The sequence below is a fragment of the Bombina bombina genome, chromosome 4, assembly GCF_027579735.1.
Source record: "Bombina bombina isolate aBomBom1 chromosome 4, aBomBom1.pri, whole genome shotgun sequence".
Taxonomy (NCBI): Eukaryota; Metazoa; Chordata; class Amphibia; order Anura; family Bombinatoridae; genus Bombina; species Bombina bombina.
Genome location: NC_069502.1, coordinates 315,926,436 through 315,949,551, shown reverse-complemented (window position 1 = coordinate 315,949,551; position 23,116 = coordinate 315,926,436). Strand labels below are relative to the sequence as shown.

Sequence of the window (23,116 nt, the reverse complement as noted above, 5' to 3'; positions counted from 1 at the left end):
GAAAATGTAAACATTGGGTATTTCTAAACTCAGGACAAAATTTAGAAACTATTTAGCATGGGTGTTTTTTGGTGGTTGTAGATGTGTAACAGATTTTGGGGGTCAAAGTTAGAAAAAGTGTGTTTTTTCCATTTTTTCCTCATATTTTATAAAGTTCATTTAATGGCGAGAAAAACGGTATATAATATGTGTGGGTACAGTAAATGAGTAAGAGGAAAATTTCAGCTAAACACAAACACCGCAAAAGTGTAAAAATAGCCTTGGTCCCAAACGGACAGAAAATGGAAAAGTGCTGTAGTCATTAAGGGGTTAAAATGTATAGACATATCAGTACAAGTGGGACACATTCTGAGAGGGGGTTCCACCATGGCTTCTAAACACAATGAACAAGGATTTTCCTTGGTGTCAGACATGTTTAACAGACTAGTAGTAAGACAAACAGGCTTAGAAATCACTTCAATCAAGTAAAAACACACTTTGAAAAAAACGTTACTGTGCCTTTAAGAGATAAAAAAGGCACACAATTTTGCAAAACAGTGAAAAATGCAGCAAACTTTTCGAAATTTTTACAGTATGTACCTAAAGCATTAGTAAGATTGCACCACTAGCAATAAAAACGATTAACCCCTTAATGCCCAAACCGGATCGACAGTAAGCCAACAAACCAGTTAAAACAACATCAGCACCTTGCCACAGCTCTGCTGTGGCCCTATCTGCCCTTAGGAAACAGATTTGTGGGGAAAAAGCTTCTTATAGGCCCTCAAATTGCAGCAGGACCCTCCATGTGAAACAGCCTGGACTTCTAGTCAAATATAACTGCGCATCTGAGGCGCGAAATTAGGCCCCTCCCACCTTACTCCGGTGCTGTGAGGCCTAAAGAAACACTCCTAAGTGTTTTAATAATAGCCATGTGGGTAACAACCCCTGGTGTCAACCAGCATAAACCAACCCTGTTATGTAAGCTTGCAATTCCATACTTAGTCTCTGAATACAGCTTACCCTTCCCTCATGGGGATATTATCAGTCTTTTCTAGCATTATCACAGTCTTGTCTAGAAATAAATGACTGAACATACCTTTTTGCAGCCTAACCTGCAAACCGTTCCCCCCAACTGAAGTTTTCTTGTACTCCTCAGTCCTTTGTGGGAACAGCAGTGGATTTTAGTTACAACATGCTAAAATCATCTTCCTCCCTGCAGAAAACAAAATTTATGCTTACCTGATAAATTTATTTCTCTTGTAGTGTGTTCAGTCCACGGGTCAAGTGGTGGGTATATGGTGCGCAAATCTGCCCCTTGCAATACACACTAATCTGCTCCCATAAAGCAGATAGTACAAGAACTGGTACAAAGAAAAGGAGAGGTGTGTGTATGCACTAAACAGCTCTGGGGATGAAGGATATTCTATAAATATATAATAGTATATTTAGAGATATGAATTATGAAGATATATATTATGAAAACACTTTGTGTGGCATAAAATTATAGTGTAGGTGTTACAAAGTATACATGTGCAACTGGTATAAATCAAATATCAAAGCGACTAAAATAAAACAAATATCAAAGCAATATATATATATCAAAATAAAATTTATTTATATTATTTAAAATATCAATGAAATATTGTCTACTTATACTTTGTAACTATATATGACCGGTCATATTATCAAACACTATGCTAAAACATATAAAATAAGATAAAAATAGCTGACTATTGGTGCAGCTCGGTCTAAAATTATATTAGGATAGTAGCCCTATATAAAAGAGTAAATCCACCTATGGAATCTTAGCTTATATAGCAGTGGAAGGTCCGTTTGGAAAAGAGGTAGATATCAAACTTTCTACCTAGGGATGAAGTATTGTTATGGCTCCGTTATAGGAGTGAACGGGTGTTAAAACCCCTTATGAGCATCAAATGAGCATCAATAGAGGTGCGGATAGGACCAATGACAGCTTTGTCCCTGTGACAGTCCCCAGCTGACCTGTCCCGGTGTCTCCCGTTGTTCTATTAGTTCCCGGACCTCTCACTTCCTTCTGTAACTATAGGTGTGAGCCGCTTGGTGTATAGTTACAGAAGGAAGTAAGAGGTCCGGGAACTAATAGAACAACGGGAGACACCGGGACAGGTCAGCTGGGGACTGTCACAGGGACAAAGCTGTCATTGGTCCTATCCGCACCTCTATTGATGCTCATTTGTGGCCAGGGACGTTTCCTGAAAAAGTGTAGCGGCCCTGCAGCGTGGTTGTCAGTGGGTTATTCTTAAAAGAAGGTATCAACTTATTTTCACAGAAACTGCCAATAACGGAACTATCAATATCTCCATACGGGGTTTTAACACCCGTTCACTCCTATAATGGAGCCATAACAATACTTCATCCCTAGGTAGAAAGTTTGATATCTACCTCTTTTCCAAACGGACCTTCCACTGCTATATAAGCTAAGATTCCATAGGTGGATTTACTCTTTTATATAGGGCTACTATCCTAATATAATTTTAGACCGAGCTGCACCAATAGTCAGCTATTTTTAGCTTATTTTATATGTTTTAGCATAGTGTTTGTAACTATATATGACCGGTCATATTATCAAAGTATAAGTAGACAATATTTCATTGTTATTTTAAATAATATAAATAAATTTTATTTTGATATATATATTGCTTTGATATTTGTTTTATTTTAGTCGCTTTGATATTTGATTTATACCAGTTGCACATGTATACTTTGTAACACCTACACTATAATTTTATGCCACACAAAGTGTTTTCATAATATATATCTTCATAATTCATATCTCTAAATATACTATTATATATTTATAGAATATCCTTCATCCCCAGAGCTGTTTAGCGCATACACACACCTCTCCTTTTCTTTGTACCAGTCCACGGGTCATCCATTACTTATGGGATATATTCTCCTTCCCAACAGGAAGTTGCAAGAGGATCACCCAAGCAGAGCTGCTATATAGCTCCTCCCCTCACATGTCATATCCAGTCATTCGACCGAAACAAGACGAGAAAGGAGAAACTATAAGGTGCAGTGGTGACTGGAGTTATAATTTTAAAATTTAGAACCTGCCTGAAAAAGACAGGGCGGGCCGTGGACTGAACACACTACAAGAGAAATAAATTTATCAGGTAAGCATAAATTATGTTTTCTCTTGTTAAGTGTGTTCAGTCCACGGGTCATCCATTACTTATGGGATACCAATACCAAAGCTAAGTACACGGATGATGGGAGGGACAAGGCAGGAACATTAAACAGAAGGAACCACTGCCTGTAGAACCTTTCTCCCAAAACCAGCCTCCGAAGAAGCGAAAGTGTCAAATTTGTAAAATTTGGAAAAAGTATGAAGTGAAGACCAAGTTGCAGCCTTGCAAATCTGTTCAACAGAGGCCTCATTCTTAAAGGCCCAGGTGGAAGCCACAGCTCTAGTGGAATGAGCTGTAATTCTTTCAGGAGGCTGCTGTCCAGCAGTCTCATAGGCTAAACGTATTATGCTACGAAGCCAAAAAGAGAGAGAGGTAGCCGAAGCCTTTTGACCTCTCCTCTGTCCAGAGTAAACGACAAACAGAGAAGAAGTTTGTCTAAAATCTTTAGTTGCCTGTAAGTAGAACTTCAGAGCACGGACCACGTCTAGATTATGCAAAAGACGTTCCTTCTTTGAAGAAGGATTAGGACATAATGATGGAACAACAATCTCTTGATTGATATTCCTGTTAGAAACAACCTTAGGTAAAAACCCAGGTTTAGTACTCAGAACTACCTTATCTGAATGAAAGATCAGATAAGGAGAATCACAATGTAAGGCAGATAACTCAGATACTCTTCGAGCCGAGGAAATAGCCATCAAAAACAAAACTTTCCAAGATAAAAGCTTAATATCAATGGAATGAAGGGGTTCAAACGGAACACCCTGAAGAACTTTAAGAACCAAGTTTAAGCTCCACGGAGGAGCAACAGCTTTAAACACAGGCTTAATTCTAGCCAAAGCCTGACAAAAGGCCTGGACGTCTGGATGCTCTGCCAGACGTTTGTGTAAAAGAATAGACAGAGCTGAAATCTGTCCCTTTAGCGAACTAGCGGATAAACCCTTTTCTAAACCCTCTTGTAGAAAAGCTAATATCCTAGGAATCCTAACCTTACTCCATGAGTAACTCTTGGATTCGCACCAATATAAATATTTACGCCATATCTTATGGTAAATTTTTCTTGTCACAGGTTTCCGAGCCTGTATTAATGTATCAATAACCGAATCCGAAAAACCCACGCTTTGATAGAATCAAGCGTTCAATTTCCAGGCAGTCAGCCTCAGAGAAATTAGGTTTGGATGGTTGAAAGGACCCTGAATTAGAAGGTCCTGCCTCAGAGGAAGAGACCATGGTGGACAGGATGACATGTCCACTAGGTCTGCATACCAGGTCCTGCGTGGCCGTCAGAATTACCGATGCCCTCTCCTGTTTGATCCTGGCAATCAGCCGAGGTAGCAACGGAAATGGTGGAAACACATAAGCTATGTTGAAAACCCAAGGGGCTGCTAATGCATCTACCAGCACCGCTCCCGGGTCCCTGGACCTGGATCCGTAACAAGGAAGCTTCGCGTTCTGGCGAGATGCCATGAGATCCAGATCCGGTTTGCCCCAACAACGAATCAGTTGAGCAAATACCTCCGGGTGAAGTTCCCACTCTCCCGGATGAAAAGTCTGGCGACTTAGGAAATCCGCCTCCCAGTTCTCTACGCCTGGGATGTGAATCGCTGACAGGTGGCAAGAGTGAGACTCTGCCCAGCGAATTATCTTCGAGACTTCCAACATCGCTAGGGAACTCCTGGTTCCCCCTTGATGATTGATGTAAGCCACAGTCGTGATATTGTCCGACTGAAATCTGATGAACCTCAGCTTTGCTAACTGAGGCCAAGCCAGAAGAGCATTGAATATTGCTCTTAATTCTAGAATGTTTATTGGGAGGAGTTTCTCCTCCTGAGTCCACGATCCCTGAGCCTTCAGGGAATTCCAGACTGCTCCCCAGCCTAGAAGGCTGGCATCCGTTGTTACAATCGTCCAATCTGGCCTGCGAAAGGTCATTCCTTTGGACAGATGAACCGGTGACAACCACCAGAGAAGCGAATCTCTGGTCTCCTGGTCCAGATTTAGCAAAGGGGACAGATCTGAGTAATCCCCGTTCCATTGACTGAGCATGCATAGTTGTAGCGGTCTGAGATGCAGGCGCGCAAATGGCACTATGTCCATTGCCGCTACCATTAAGCCGATTACCTCCATGCACTGAGCTACCGATGGGCTTGGAATGGAATGGACACGGCAAGCATTGAGAATATTTGATAACCTGGACTCCGTCAGGTAAATCTTCATCTCTACAGAATCTATAAGAGTCCCTAGAAAAGGAACCCGTGTGAGTTGTAACAGAGAACTCTTTTCCACGTTCACTTTCCACCCATGCGACCTCAGAAATGCTAGAACTATCTCTGTATGAGACTTTGCATTCTGAAAACTTGACGCTTGTATCAGAATGTCGTCTAGGTACGGAGCCACCGCTATGCCTCGTGGTCTTAGTACCGCCAGAAGTGAGCCCAGAACCTTCGTAAAAATTCTCGGGGCCGTGGCTAACCCGAAGGGAAGAGCCACAAACTGGTAATGCCTGTCTAGAAAGGCAAACCTCAGGTACCGATAATGATCTTTGTGAATCGGTATATGAAGGTAAGCATCCTTTAAGTCCACCGTGGTCATATATTGACCCTCTTGGATCATGGGTAGGATGGTTCGAATGGTTTCCATCTTGAACGATGGTACCCTTAGGAATTTGTTTAATATCTTTAAGTCCAAGATTGGTCTGAAGGTTCCCTCTTTTTTGGGAACCACAAATAGATTTGAGTAAAATCCTTGTCCCTGTTCTGATCGCGGAACTGAGTGGATCACCCCCATGATTAAGAGGTCTTGTACACATTGTAGAAATGCCTCTCTCTTTACTAGGTTTGTCGATAACCTCGAAAGATGGAACCTCCCTTGTGGAGGAGAGGATTTGAAATCCAGAAGGTATCCCTGAGATATAATCTTTAACGTCCAGGGATCCTGCACATCTCTTGCCCAAGCCTGGGCAAAGAGAGAAAGTCTGCCCCCCACTAAATCCGTCTCTGGATAGGGGGCCCTGACTTCATGCTGTCTTAGGGGCGGGAGTAGGCTTTCTGGCCTGCTTGCCCTTGTTCCATGACTGGTTGCCTTTCCAACCTTGTCTGTAACGAGCAGTAGTTCCTTCCTGTTTTGGAGCGGAGGAAGTCGATGCTGCTCCTGCCTTGAAGTTACGAAAGGCACGAAAATTAGACTGTTTGGCCTTTGGTTTGGCCCTGTCCTGAGGAAGGGTGTGGCCCTTACCTCCCGTAATGTCAGCAATAATTTCCTACAAGCCGGGTCTGCCCTTTGAAAGGAATGTTAAGTAGTTTAGACTTGGAAGTTACATCCGCTGACCAGGATTTAAGCCAGAGCGCTCTGCGCGCCTGTATGGCGAATCCGGAATTTTTAGCCGTAAGTTTGGTTAGATGTACTACGGCATCTGAAACAAACGCATTAGCTTGCTTAAGGGTTCTAACTTTGCTCAAGGCCTCATCCAACGGCTCTGTGCGAATCGCCTCTTCCAGAGACTCAAACCAGAATGCCGCTGCAGCCGTGACAGGCGCAATGCATGCAAGAGGCTGCAATATAAAACCCTGTTGAACAAACATTTTCTTAAGATAACCCTCTAATTTTTTATCCATTGGATCTGAGAAAGCACAGCTATCCTCCACCGGGATAGTGGTACGCTTGGCTAACGTAGAAACTGCTCCCTCCACCTTAGGGACCGTCTGCCATAAGTCTCGTGTGGTGGCGTCTATAGGGAACATTTTTCTAAATATCGGGGGAGGAGAAAAAGGCACACCGGGTCTATCCCACTCCTTACTGATAATTTCTGTAAGTCTTTTTGGTATAGGAAAAACGTCAGTACACACCGGTACCGCATAGTATCTATCCAACCTACACAATTTCTCTGGAATTGCCACCGTGTCGCAATCATTCAGAGCCGCTAATACCTCCCCTAGTAACACACGGAGGTTCTCAAGCTTAAATTTAAAATTTGAAATTTCTGAATCCGGTCTCCCCGAATCAGAACCGTCACCGACAGAATGAAGCTCACCGTCCTCATGTTCTGCAAGTTGTGACGCAGTATCAGACATGGCTCTCGTGTCATCAGCGCGCTCTGTCCTTAACCCAGAGCTATCGCGTTTGCCCCTTAATTCGGGCATATTACATAATACTTCTTTCATAACATTAGCCATATCATGTAAAGTGATTTGTAAGGGCCTAGATGTACTAGGTGTCTCAATCCTACGCATCTCCCGAGCGGGAGACGCAGGTACTGACACGTGAGGAGAGTTAGGCGGCATAACTTCCCCCTCGTTGTCTGGTGATAGCTTCTTTATCGGTACAGATTGACTTTTATTCAAAGCAATATCAATACGATTGGTACACATCGTTCTATTGGGCTCCACATTGGCTTTTGAACATGATGAACAAACAGTTTCCTCTGAATCAGACATGTTTAAAACAGACTTAGCAATGAAACTAACAAGCTTGGAAATCACTTTCAATAAGTTTTACAAGCAATATAAAAAACGCTGCAGCGCTTCAAAAATACAGATATAATTATACAATTCTTAACAAGAAGTGTACTATTAGCAGAGGATTGCACCCATTAGCAAAAGGATGATTAACCCCTCGATACCCAAAACGGATAAAACAGATATCAATTAAGATTTAACGCTTTTAATCACAGTCAGCACACTGTCACAGATCTGCTGTGACTGATTACCTCCCTCACAAATGAAATTTGCAGACCCCTGAGCTCTCTAGAGACGTCCTGGATCAAGGAGGAAGAAGCAGAAAGACTGTGCAATAATTTTAACTGCGCAACAAGGCGCTAAAACAAGGGCCCTCCCACTCCAATCACAACAGTGGGAGCCCTGATATAACGGTTTCCATGCAGAAAAATATGTTAGCCATGTGGAAAAAATCATGCCCAAAGCGATTTATCACCAAAGTACCTCACAAAAAACAAATAACATGCCAGTAAGCGTTTTATTAAAAAACAAAATTTTTCAATGTCATGCAAAGCTATCACTAAGCCTGCTACCAGTCTCTACCACTGCAGAGAAGGCTTAAGTATTATTTCAGTGTTAACAGTATTTTCTCAGTCAAATTCTAGTCCCTAGAATATAACTCGACTGCGCATACATTTATCAGCCTGATACCAGTTGCTACTACTGCATTTAAGGCTGTACTTACATCATACGGTAACAGCAGTATTTTCTTAGTCAATTCCATTCCCAGAAAATAAAGTACTGCACATACCTCATTTGCGGAGGACCCCGCATGCTATTCCCAGTTTCTGAAGTTACCCCACTCCTCAGAATGTCGAGAACAGCCAATGGATCTTAGTTACGCCTGCTAAGATCATAGATAAAAAACGCAGGCAGTTTCTTCTTCCAAATACTGCCTGAGATAGAAAAACAGCACACTCCGGTGCCATTTAAAATAACAAACTTTTGATTGAAGAATAGTTAAGTAAAAACTCCAGCTCCTCTCGCGACCTCCTTCTTTGTTGAGGGTTGCAAGAGAATGACTGGATATGACCTGTGAGGGGAGGAGCTATATAACAGCTCTGCTTGGGTGATCCTCTTGCAACTTCCTGTTGGGAAGGAGAATATATCCCATAAGTAATGGATGACCCGTGGACTGAACACACTTAACAAGAGAAATCTTCATCTCCTTTCTGCTAGAGAGTAAATAGTACACACCGGCACCATTTAAAATAACAAACTTTTGCTTGTAGAAAATAAAAACTACATTTCTAACACCACATTCACTTTACACTTCCAATTGCTTAGAGCCGGCAAAGAGAATGACTGGGGGGTGGAGCTAGAGGGGGAGCTATATGGACAGCTCTGCTGTGTGCTCTCTTTGCCACTTCCTGTTGGGAAGGAGAATATCCCACAAGTAAAGGATGAATCCGTGGACTGGATACACCTTACAAGAGAAAATGTACACTCCTATTGCAGCATTGACAAACATACATTTTGGGATATTATATATCCTAGAAAAAGCAAGGATATGTTATTCCTCTGAGGCTGTAGGAACCCCATTAGTGTTTAGACTGTTACTACTGAGAGGGCAAACGGGGGGCAGAGAGAGAGAAAGATTGGAGATGAAAAGTAATAGTGGAGAAGATCGCTTTAAGAAAGAGTGGAGAAAAAAAAGGGAGCAAAAAGATATTAAAGAGGGGAAATAAAGAGCATACAGAGAAGATATGGCCCTAGAGATAAGGGAGAGGATAAAAAGAGAGATTGAAGAGAGAAGGGAGGGGAAAGAGATAGTTAAGAGAGAGAGAAGGAAGAGATGATAATTATTAAAAAGAAAATATCCAGGTCTGCAATGACCTTCCATGACTATCAGGACTCTCTCCACTCTCTCACTTCAACAACTTCTTATTTCTATCCAGCTTTTGTCTTACCCAGAACCACCAAGTTGATGTTGCTTACTGCTATGCACTTATTTTTGTTAAAATTACTGTATGTAGCATTATTTAATTTTTCTAAAATAACAAATATTAAAAATGACTGCACAATAATGTGTTTCACAATGGCTAAAGATATACAAAGAGGGGGTGGAGTAGTGGATGTGGTGTGGGTAGGCTCAGAAGTGGCGAGTAACATTTTGGCCTGGCTAGTAGCTTACAACCTGAAATTTTGAGATTTTGAGCCCTGTTTTATATATATATATATATATATATATATATATACACACACATATACGTATATATATGTATATATATATATATAGGGAGTGCAGAATTATTAGGCAAGTTGTATATTTGAGGATTAATTTTATTATTGAACAACAACCATGTTCTCAATGAACCCAAAAAACTCATTAATATCAAAGCTAAATAGTTTTGGAAGTAGTTTTCAGTTTGTTTTTAGTTATAGCTATTTTAGGGGGATATCTTTGTATGCAGGTGACTATTACTGTGCATAATTATTAGGCAACTTAACAAAAAACAAATATATACCCATTTCAATTATTTATTTTTACCAGTGAAACCAATATAACATCTCAACATTCACAAATATACATTTCTGACAAAAACAAAACAAAAACAAATCAGTGACCAATATAGCCACCTTTCTTTGCAAGGACACTCAAAAGCCTGCCATCCATGGATTCTGTCAGTGTTTTGATCTGTTCACCATCAACATTGCGTGCAGCAGCAACCACAGCCTCCCAGACACTGTTCAGAGAGGTGTACTCTTTTCCCTCCTTGTAAATCTCACATTTGATGATGGACCACAGGTTCTCAATGGGGTTCAGATCAGGTGAACAAGGAGGCCATGTCATTAGATTTTCTTCTTTTATACCCTTTCTTGCCAGCCACGCTGTGGAGTACTTGGACGCGTGTGATGGAGCATTGTCCTGAATGAAAATCATGTTTTTCTTGAAGGATGCAGACTTCTTCCTGTACCACTGCTTGAAGAAGGTGTCTTCCAAAAACTGGCAGTAGGACTGGGAGTTGAGCTTGACTCCATCCTCAACCCGAAAAGGCCCCACAAGCTCATCTTTGATGATACCAGCCCAAACCAGTACTCCACCTCCACCTTGCTGGCGTCTGAGTCGGACTGGAGCTCTCTGCCCTTTACCAATACAGCCACGGGCCCATCCATCTGGCCCATCAAGACTCACTCTCATTTCATCAGTCCATAAAACCTTAGAAAAATCAGTCTTGAGATATTTCTTGGCCCAGTCTTGATGTTTCAGCTTGTGTGTCTTGTTCAGTGGTGGTCGTCTTTCAGCCTTTCTTACCTTGGCCATGTCTCTGAGTATTGCACACCTTGTGCTTTTGGGCACTCCAGTGATGTTGCAGCTCTGAAATATGGCCAAACTGGTGGCAAGTGGCATCTTGGCAGCTGCACGCTTGACTTTTCTCAGTTCATGGGCAGTTATTTTGCGCCTTGGGTTTTCCACACGCTTCTTGTGACCCTGTTGACTATTTTGAATGAAACGCTTGATTGTTCGATGATCACGCTTCAGAAGCTTTGCAATTTTAAGAGTGCTGCATCCCTCTGCAAGATATCTCACTATTTTTGACTTTTCTGAGCCTGTCAAGTCATTAAACCACACCCCTTCTCATTACAGAGATGCACATCACCTAATATGCTTAATTGGTAGTAGGCTTTCGAGCCTATACAGCTTGGAGTAAGACAACATGCATAAAGAGGATGATGTGGTCAAAATACTCATTTGCCTAATAATTCTGCACTCCCTGTATATATATATATATATATATATATATATATATATATAAAAATCTCCTTTCTGGCATGAAGATGGGGTATGAAAGTGTGTGGGATCACCTTTTAGTATTATGTTATCCATTATCTGCACCAATCTAAACCAATCATCATGTAACAAAGGATGGACAATTATTTTTTTATACTCAGTGATAAATGCTACAGCTAGCCACCAAACCTTGGAGACACATTTTATAAATTTGTTAAAATGTAGATATTGGCAAAGTAAACCTGACACAATCTACATATGTAAGCCCATAAGCAGTTATATCAGAATGAAAGTATTTACCAGTTCTGCATATTTTTCTGGATGAACGATTTCACACATTCTCCTGTCTTCATATCGTATAGTTGTAAATTGGGCACTCCAGCTGCGCCATCTTTGCCAGCTGTTAAAAAAAAAAAGGAAATAAGTTTGTGCATATTTGTATGTAGCAGAATGTTTTCATGTCAGTGTGTAGCTGCATTCTTGTTGCAAAAAACAGGAAAGGCACAGGGAGCTCCAGTTAAAACACAACTTTTTCTAGTCAATAAAATGCACAAAGGACTAACTTACTCAGCAAAACAGGTTGATGCGTTTCAGCTACATAAAACACAAAAAAAGTTTAACCCCTTGACTGCTGAGCCATTTCCACCCCTGCGCTGAGCTGTTCACATTCATTGAGAAACCCACACTTTTTTTCAGTAACTATGTTATTTTATAAATATATCATGACATCATGTGAGCACTGTGCAACAAAATACATATTTCTATTAAAATTTTAATAAATAAGGTTGCAAACAATAATGTGTGTGTTTCTAAATTCTATAGTAAAAAGAAGGGGTTATCCTCGAATAAATAAGGGCCTTTCAGTATAGTTATATAACTTTAATCTCTATGCAAATAAATGGACATTTATTCACACTAAGTAATCACTATTACCACAGTGATCACCTGGATATTAAAACTTATATAGGGGGCTTTATTTTAAAGAGGAGGTTTTGATTTAAAACAAGGGGCCATAGGGGTCTCTAGGCCTTTTGATGGCCTGTTATAAGTACCTAGAGACCCCTCATTAAAAAAATGTATTAGATTTTTATAATAAACAAGGTTGTAAACAAAAGTAATTTCCCCATTAAACCCCACACAATAATTAGACATTTAAGGAGGTTGAAAATGGACATAGCATTTCTACAAGAGACGCACCTTTCTGACCAGGAACATGGAAAATTACATAGAGACTGGGTTGGATCAGTAGTATTCTCTTCTTATACTAGGACTAAAAGGGGAGTTGTAATACTCTTTGGTAAACGACTCATTTGATGTGATTAAGTCTATTAAAGACTCTGAAGGTGTGATAGTGCAAGTTACTATAGGAGACAGGGTATGGGTACGCTGCAATATTTACGCTCCAAATGAAAAACTAGTAGATTCTGGATGGGCTTAATCCAGGTCCTTGCGCCGTTCCAGGGTATGGACTTGATTTTGTGAGGAGATTTTAACTTAGCTCCAGACCCGATTTGTGACAGGCTACGATTGAAGGAGGGTTTAAAGTCAAATAGTCAAAGTAGTAATTATGAAAAGTTTGAGGACATTTTTAAAAAAAAATTTAAGAAATCTCTACAATTAGTAGATATTTAGAGACTACGCAAACCAGACGGCAGTGGCTATACCTGTGCCTCTAGAGCGACTCCTACTCTATCCAGAATAGACCTCTTTTTACTTTCTAGCTCACACTTTCCCAGAGTTATTGAGGATAAGATACATGATGTAATAATATCGGACCATGCTCCGGTGAAATTATCCCTTTTAGATAAATTTTCTTGCAGAAATAGGAACACATTTAGATTTCCATATTACTTATATTTCTCAGAAAGTTTTCGAAAATATCTAATACACTCATGGAATGATTATTTAACGGATAATGAGAGACATGTAGACAATTGAAGGGACATTATACACTCATTTTTTCTTTGCATAAATGTTTTGTAGATGATCTATTTATATAGCCCATAAAGTTTTTTTTAAAAAATGAATTGTTTTGCTTATTTTTAAATAACATTGCTCTGATTTTCAGACTCCTAACCAAGCCGCAAAGTTTAATGAGAACACCGTCAGCTACCTTCTCCAGCTTGCTCCTGTTTGTGTAAAGGGTCTTTTCATATGCAAAAGAAGGGGGAGGGGGGAGTGTCTTATTTCCCACTTGCAGTGGGCTTTCCAGCTACCTTTTCAACAGAGCTAAACTGAGAACTTCTAAGTAAGTTTTTTTAAACAGTTTTATACTGGATTTTTATATCAGTATCTGTGCATCCCATTCTTTATAGTAGTGTCTATTACATACAGTTATATAATTAGTGTATACTGTCCCTTTAAGAACTATTATGGGACACAGCTAAGGTAGTACTCTCTAGTAATATAATATCATATGATGCTAATTTACGTAGCAAATCATGACAAACTCCAAATGTTGCAGAAAAAAATAGCCGCGGCATATCACTCCCCTCTGCAACAATGCGGGAAACTTATTGGATAAGTAAAGAAGAGCTGGATGCTCATCTTGCAGATCAAGCATCGCAGTCACAGTTAAAAATGGATAATATCATAGATAATAATAATATTATAGATGTGGGAATAGATCACGTGAGCTTTTAGCTACATTAGTCAAAATACGATGAACTCGTAAACACATAGAAGCTATTAGATAAGGGTATCAGGCATAAGACCCCAGTGGATATCGCAAAGGCATTTGCAAGTTATTATACGGATTTATATACCAGTCAAAAGACTATGAGAATGTCATCAGTAGTTAATTTCTGGGAGAACTTAAAGGGATAGTAAACACCAAAAATGTTAGTGTTTATTTACCATTACCCAGTTTTGCATAACCAACACTGCTATAGAAATAACAGAATTTATGCTTACCTGATAAATTACTTTCTCCAACGGTGTGTCCGGTCCACGGCGTCATCCTTACTTGTGGGATATTCTCTTCCCCAACAGGAAATGGCAAAGAGTCCCAGCAAAGCTGGTCACATGATCCCTCCTAGGCTCCGCCCACCCCAGTCATTCGACCGACGGACAGGAGGAAATATATATAGGAGAAACCATATGATACCGTGGTGACTGTAGTTAGAGAAAATAATTCATCAGACCTGATTAAAAAACCAAGGCGGGCCGTGGACCGGACACACCGTTGGAGAAAGTAATTTATCAGGTAAGCATAAATTCTGTTTTCTCCAACATTGGTGTGTCCGGTCCACGGCGTCATCCTTACTTGTGGGAACCAATACCAAAGCTTTAGGACACGGATGAAGGGAGGGAGCAAATCAGGTCACCTAAACGGAAGGCACCACAGCTTGCAAAACCTTTCTCCCAAAAATAGCCTCCGAAGAAGCAAAAGTATCAAATTTGTAAAATTTGGCAAAAGTGTGCAGTGAAGACCAAGTCGCTGCCTTACATATCTGGTCAACAGAAGCCTCGTTCTTGAAGGCCCATTCTAAATAGAACTTTAGAGCACGGACAACGTCCAAATTGTGTAACAAACGTTCCTTCTTTGAAACTGGATTCGGACACAAAGAAGGTACAACTATCTCCTGGTTAATATTTTTGTTAGAAACAACTTTAGGAAGAAAACCAGGCTTAGTACGCAAAACCACCTTATCTGCATGGAACACCAGATAAGGAGGAGAACACTGCAGAGCAGATAACTCTGAAACTCTTCTAGCAGAAGAAATTGCAACCAAAAACAAAACTTTCCAAGATAGTAACTTAATATCTACGGAATGTAAGGGTTCAAACGGAACCCCTTGAAGAACTGAAAGAACTAGATTTAGACTCCAGGGAGGAGTCAAAGGTCTGTAAACAGGCTTGATCCTAACCAGAGCCTGAACAAATGCTTGAACATCTGGCACAGCTGCCAGTCTTTTGTGTAGTAAGACAGATAAAGCAGAGATCTGTCCCTTTAGAGAACTTGCAGATAATCCCTTATCCAAACCTTCTTGAAGAAAGGATAGAATCTTAGGAATTTTTATCTTGTTCCATGGGAATCCTTTGGATTCACACAAACAGATATATCTTTTCCATATTTTATGGTAAATTTTTCTAGTTACAGGCTTTCTAGCCTGAATCAGAGTATCTATTACAGAATCTGAAAACCCACGCTTTGATAAAATCAAGCGTTCAATCTCCAAGCCGTCAGTTGGAGGGAAACCAGATTCGGATGTTCGAATGGACCCTGAACAAGAAGGTCCTGTCTCAAAGGTAGCTTCCATGGTGGAGCCGATGACATATTCACCAGGTCTGCATACCAAGTCCTGCGTGGCCACGCAGGAGCTATCAAGATCACCAAGGCCCTCTCCTGATTGATCCTGGCTACCAGCCTGGGAATGAGAGGAAACGGTGGGAATACATAAGCTAGGTTGAAGGTCCAAGGTGCTACTAGTGCATCTACTAGAGTCGCCTTGGGATCCCTGGATCTGGACCCGTAGCAAGGAACCTTGAAGTTCTGACGAGACGCCATCAGATCCATGTCTGGAATGCCCCATAATTGAGTTATTTGGGCAAAGATTTCCGGGTGGAGTTCCCACTCCCCCGGATGGAATGTCTGACGACTCAGAAAATCCGCTTCCCAATTTTCCACTCCTGGGATGTGGATCGCAGACAAGTGGCAGGAGTGATCCTCCGCCCATTGAATTATCTTGGTCACTTCTTTCATCGCCAGGGAACTCCTTGTTTCCCCCTGATGATTGATATATGCAACGGTCGTCATGTTGTCTGATTGAAACCTTATGAATTTGGCCTTTGCTAGTTGAGGCCAAGCTCTGAGAGCATTGAATATCGCTCTCAGTTCCAGAATGTTTATCGGGAGAAGAGACTCTTCCCGAGACCATAGACCCTGAGCTTTCAGGGATTCCCAGACCGCGCCCCAGCCCACTAGACTGGCGTCGGTCGTGACAATGACCCACTCTGGTCTGCGGAAGCTCATTCCCTGTGACAGATTGTCCAGGGTCAGCCACCAACGGAGTGAATCTCTGGTCTTTTGATCTACTTGAATCATCGGAGACAAGTCTGTATAATCCCCATTCCACTGTCTGAGCATGCACAGTTGTAATGGTCTTAGATGAATTCGTGCAAAAGGAACTATGTCCATTGTTGCAACCATCAATCCTATTACTTCCATGCACTGCGCTATGGAAGGACGAGGAACAGAATGAAGTACTTGACAAGAGCTTAGAAGTTTTGATTTTCTGACCTCTGTCAGAAAAATCCTCATTTCTAAGGAATCTATTATTGTTCCCAAGAAGGGAACTCTCGTTGACGGGGACAGAGAACTTTTTTCTTTGTTCACCTTCCATCCGTGAGATCTGAGAAAGGCTAGGACGATGTCCGTATGAGCCCTTGCTTTTGACAGGGACGACGCTTGAATTAGGATGTCGTCCAAGTAAGGTACTACTGCAATGCCCCTTGGTCTTAGAACCGCTAGAAGGGACCCTAGTACCTTTGTGAAAATCCTTGGAGCAGTGGCTAATCCGAATGGAAGTGCCACAAACTGGTAATGCTTGTCCAGAAAAGCGAACCTTAGGAACTGATGATGTTCCTTGTGGATAGGAATATGTAGGTACGCGTCCTTTAAATCCACGGTAGTCATAAATTGACTTTCCTGGATGGTGGGTAGGATCGTTCGAATAGTTTCCATTTTGAACGATGGTACCCTGAGAAATTTGTTTAGGATCTTCAGATCCAAAATTGGTCTGAATGTTCCCTCTTTTTTGGGAACTACGAACAGATTGGAATAAAATCCCATTCCTTGTTCCTTTATTGGAACTGGGTGTATCACTCCCATCTTTAACAGGTCTTCTACACAATGTAAGAATGCCTGTCTCTTTATTTGGTTTGAGGATAAGTGAGACTTGTGGAACCTTCCCCTTGGGGGTAGTTCCTTGAATTCCAGGAGATAACCTTGAGAAACTATTTCTAGCGCCCAAGGATCCTGAACATCTCTTGCCCAAGCCTGAGCAAAGAGAGAGAGTCTGCCCCCCACTAGATCCGGTCCCGGATCGGGGGCTATCCCTTCATGCTGTTATGGTAGCAGTGGTAGGCTTCTTGGCCTGCTTACCCTTGTTCCAGCCTTGCATTGGTTTCCAGGCTGGTTTGGGTTGTGAAGTATTACCCTCTTGCTTAGAGGCTGCAGAATTAGAGGCTGGTCCATTTCTGCGAAAGGGACGAAAATTAGGCTTATTTTTAGCCTTAAAAGACCTATCCTGTGGAAGGGCGTGGCCCTTTCCCCCAGTGATGTCTGAAATAATCTCTTTCAAATCAGGTCCAAATAAAGTTTTACCTTTGAAAGGAATGTTAAGCAATTTTGTCTTGGATGACACATCCGCTGACCAAGACTTTAGCCAAAGCGCTCTGCGCGCCACGATAGCAAACCCTGAATTTTTCGCCGCTAATTTTGCTAATTGCAAAGCGGCATCTAAAATAAAAGAGTTAGCCAATTTAAGTGCGTGAACTCTGTCCATAACCTCCTCATATGGAGTTTCTCTACTGAGCGACTTTTCTAGTTCCTCGAACCAGAACCACGCTGCCGTAGTGACAGGAACAATGCATGAAATTGGTTGTAGAAGGTAGCCTTGCTGTACAAAAATCTTTTTAAGCAAACCCTCCAATTTTTTATCCATAGGATCTTTGAAAGCACAACTATCTTCGATAGGAATAGTAGTGCGTTTGTTTAGAGTAGAAACTGCCCCCTCGACCTTGGGGACTGTCTGCCATAAGTCCTTTCTGGGGTCGACCATAGGAAATAATTTCTTAAATATAGGGGGAGGAACAAAAGGTATGCCGGGCTTTTCCCACTCTTTATTTACTATGTCCGCCACCCGCTTGGGTATAGGAAAAGCGTTGGGGGGCACCGGAACCTCTAGGAACCTGTCCATCTTGCATAATTTCTCTGGAATGACCAAATTGTCACAATCATCCAGAGTAGATAATACCTCCTTAAGCAGTGCGCGGAGATGTTCTATTTTAAATTTAAATGTCACAACATCAGGTTCAGCTTGATGAGAAATTTTTCCTCAATCTGAAATTTCTCCCTCAGACAAAACCTCCCTCATGGCCCCTTCAGATTGGTGTGAGGGTATGACAGAACAATTATCATCAGCATCCTCTTGCTCTTCAGTGTTTAAAACAGAGCAATCGCGCTTTCTCTGATAAGTAGGCATTTTGGATAAAAGATTTGCTATGGAGTTATCCATTACAGCCGTTAATTGTTGCATGGTAATAAGCATTGGCGCACTAGATGTACTAGGGGCCTCCTGCATGGGCAAAACTGGTGTAGACACAGTAGGAGATGATGTAGTATCATGTTTACTCCCCTCATTTGAGGAATCATCTTGGGCAATATCATTATTTGTGGCAGTACTGTCCTTACTTTGTTTGGACGCTATGGCACAATTATCACATAAATTTAAATGGGGAGACACATTGGCTTTCATACATATAGAACATAGCTTATCTGAAGGTACAGACATGTTAAACAGGCTTAAACTTGTCAACAAAGCACAAAAAACGTTTTAAAATAAAACCGTTACTGTCACTTTAAATTTCAAACAGAAAACACTTTATTACTGAATATGTGAAAAAGTATGAAGGAATTGTTAAAAAATTACCAAATTTTCACCACAGTGTCTTAAAGCCTTAAAAGTATTGCACACCAAATTTAACGGAACCGGAGCCGTTTTTCAATTTAACCCCTATACAGTCCCAGATACAGTCTTTGCTAAGACCCAACCAAGCCCTGAGGGGAATACGATACCAAATGACGCCTTCTAAAAGCTTTTTCAGAGATTCTTAGATCCTCACACATGCATCTGCATGCCCTGCTCTCAAAAAACAACTGCGCATTAATGGCGCGAAAATGAGGCTCAGTCTATGACTAGAAAGGCCCCCTGACTGAAAAAGGTGTCCAATACAGTGCCTGCCATTTTATAAACGTTCCCCAAGATTATAAATGTCAATTGTTAGCCTAAATTTGAATAATATGCACAAATAAAGCAATCGATTTAGCCCATAAAAATGTCTACCAGTTTTTTAGCCCATAATAAGCCCTTTATTCTGTTTGTTTTTGACTAAGAAAATGGCTTACCGGTCCCCATGAGGGGAAATGACAGCCTTCCAGCATTACACAGTCTTGTTAGAAATATGGCTAGTCATACCTTAAGCAGAAAGTCTGCTAACTGTTTCCCCCAAATGAAGTTACTTCATCTCAACAGTCCTATGTGGAAACAGCAATCGATTTTAGTTACTGTCTGCTAAAATCATCTTCCTCTTACAAACAGAAATCTTCATCCTTTTCTGTTTCAGAGTAAATAGTACATACCAGCACTATTTTAAAATAACAAACACTTGATAGAAGAATAAAAACTACATTTAAACACCAAAAAACTCTTAACCATCTCCGTGGAGATATTGCCTGTGCAACGTCAAAGAGAATGACTGGGGTGGGCGGAGCCTAGGAGGGATCATGTGACCAGCTTTGCTGGGACTCTTTGCCATTTCCTGTTGGGGAAGAGAATATCCCACAAGTAAGGATGACGCCGTGGACCGGACACACCAATGTTGGAGAAATACTTTTTACCTCTGTAATTACCTTGTATCTAAGCTTCTGCTGACTGCCTCCTTATCTCAGATCTTTTGACAGACATGCATTTCAGGCAATTAGTGTTGACTCCTAAATAACTTCACGTGCATGAGCACAGTGTTATCTATATGAAACACATGAACTAATGCCCTCTAGAGGTAAAAAACTGTCAAATGCAGAGGCGGCCTTCAAGGGCTTAGAAATTAGCATATGAGCCTACCTAGGTTTAGCGTTCAACTAAGAATAGCAAGAGAACAAAGCAAATTTGATGATAAAAGTAAATTAGAACTTTGTTTCAAATTGCATGCCATATCGGAATCATGAACGTTTAATGTGGACTTTACTATCCCTTTAACTTTGCCACAAATTACACAAGAGCAAGTAGAAAGTTTAAATGCTCCAATTAGCAAATTGTAAAGCATCTGTTCCAGACAGACTTCCTATTGAATTTTACAAGATACTTAAGTCCCAGATAACTCCTTTAATCACTAGACTGTTGAATAGATACTTTCAAGAAAATAAGTCTCCAGCTCAAACTATCACTAGTGCATATATATCTCTGATCCTAAAGGCAGGGAAAGAACAGGAGATGCCAGAGTCTTATAGACCTATCTCTTTGCTCAACTCAGACTACAAAATTTTAATAAAAATTCTAGCAGAGAGATTAAAAACGACTCTTACAAGCCTTATACACCCGGATCAGACAGGGTTTATGTATGGAAGAACATCAGTAAGAAACTTAAGGAGAGTTTTACATACAATCTCACACTTTTGGACAGGTGCAATGCAGAACAACGAGAAAGCCCTCGCTGAGGCCTTCCTGCTATCTTTGGATGCAGAGAAGGGCTTCGATAGGGTTGAGTGGAATCACATATTCGAAACTCTTGAACGTTTTGGCTTTAAAGGCTCATTTATCTATTTTATTCATAATATTTATCATATACCAATGGCTTATATTTTGATTAATGGGATATTTTCTTTAGGAGTAAGTTTATATAGGAGGTACAAGGCAGGGTTGCCCTCTGTCACCTCTTCTCCTTAACCTGGCCCTGGAGCCTTTAGCAATAAAACTTTGTTTATCATTCCCAAGAATAAATATTGAAGGAACAACATTGCACCTTGCTTTATATGCAGATGATATGCTGCTGTTTGTGGAACATCCTATTTTACATATTCCAGGATTATTACAAGTAATTAGGGACTTTGGAAATTTATCAGGCTATAAGGTGAATGTAAACAAATCGAAGATCCTCTGGCTTCATACAACAGGAGTATATATAACTTACTATTTAAAGAAGATAGTCATTCTTTAACATATCTGGGAATCCATCTATCTAATAAAACAAACTTGATATATAATTTAAATATCTCTAAACAATGCACAGAAATTACCACACTATTGGAAACTTGGCATCATTTGCCGTTGTCGCTAGCTGGTAAAGTGGACCTTGTCAAAATGGTTATTTTGACCAAAGGGGACTTAAATCGCCTGAATATAGCAACGCAGAAATTTCTATGGAAAGGGAAAAAAGCGAGAATAGCCCTTAAAAAAATTATATGCTCCTTTTTCAAGTGGTGGACTTGCGTTACCCGATTTTAAGCTGTATAACTGGGCAACGCTGCTGCAAAATGAACTAGATTCGCAATTAGGTACAAGACACTTTTATGATGAGGCATTAGAGAAATCTGTCTTAGGTAAGCTTGAACTTTCCTTTCTTCCTTATATATTCCGGAAGGTTTTACCAATAAATATACAGACACATATTCTTTATAAGGACGCTTTATGTGTTTGGTGGTCGGCTCATAAATTCTTAAAGCGTATAAACCCTCTCCTAGGTTCATTCCATTAACAGGGAATATTTATTACCCAGCTGGTATAGATACTAGCCCTTTTCAATTATGGAAGATGAAAGGACCAAGGGCAATTGGTGACTGTGTAGACTCTTTAAATAGAGATATACATTTGTTTCAATCCCGCAAACAGCATTCGTGATGGGTTCGTTCCCTATTGCTGGCTTCTATAAAATTTTGAATCATAAACAAAATGTCGAGGTATTAGAGGGCCTGGTGGGTAAATGGAGCCTAGATGTTGCAGAGAATCGAATGCCCTCTCAAATTGTGGATAGTTTCAAATTGGTCAAAGAAGCAACGCCACATAGATTATCAAAATGGAAACATGATTGTACTAACAGGTGTGCTAAAAGCCTATGGGAGAATGCACATTATATGCATAATTTTTACTCGTGCCCAAAGATTAAATACTTCTGGTGTAGGATCCAATACTGGATTAAACAACATCTTAAAATTGATGTTCAGGTGGGTGTGTCTCAAATATGTTTGTTTCAATGGGATAAGAAGCCAGACAAAAGGCAAAAACTTCTCATGGTAGTTATACTTCTAGCATGTAAATGTATATTAGAATTATGGACAGACAGGACAGCACCAACAATCCCACAACTAAAGAATAAAATGATGAGACAGTTACTGATAGGATATTAAATTGGACTATCCAAATAGACTGAGACCTTAATAAATGGCATTTACATATTAAGACATTAGATAGACGCAAAGACAAATTTTATTACCCTTTGCACAAACAGAAATACTATTAGAAGACAGGATGAGGGGAGAATGGAGCTGTATGGAAGACACTCCAGAAGGGATAGCTTAATTAAGGTGATTAATCAAAGGATCATAATAGTGACCTGGACTAGCATGAGAAGTTAAATTCTTGAGAGAGGGGAGGAAGAAGGGGAATGCTGTTTGTTTTTTTGTAATTATTTTTTCTTCCTCTAAGTTCATCACGGCCTGTATCCCTTAACAAGTATATTGAAGTATATCTGAGTTTGATGTTACGTAAAATGGTTTCTTAATAAGTATCTACTAAATGAGATCTCTAGTAGCAATTAGCAAAAATATCTTCCTATGCTGTAAATATGTAGGGTATAAGTGTTGAAGGTTCTACTAAACTATGTTTCTTCTGCAATTCAAGATACCCATGGAACCAATAACACTTATGTCTGATGGTAATACTTTAATATCGATAATGCATACAACAAATGTCTCTTGCTTCTTTTTTTATTGTTTTTTCTTTTGATATCTCGATTTTGTA

General features: G+C 40.4%; 1 protein-coding gene across 1 annotated transcript in view; it reads right to left on the bottom strand.

The window, feature by feature from the left end:
* EIF2A (eukaryotic translation initiation factor 2A) overlaps positions 1-23,116 on the bottom strand; it is a 351,702-nt gene that overhangs the window by 167,585 nt on the left and 161,001 nt on the right. The window contains exon 5 of the mRNA XM_053710036.1: positions 11,679-11,778. Coding sequence (XP_053566011.1) covers positions 11,679-11,778 — 100 coding nt within the window. The remainder of the gene's footprint in view (positions 1-11,678; positions 11,779-23,116) is intronic.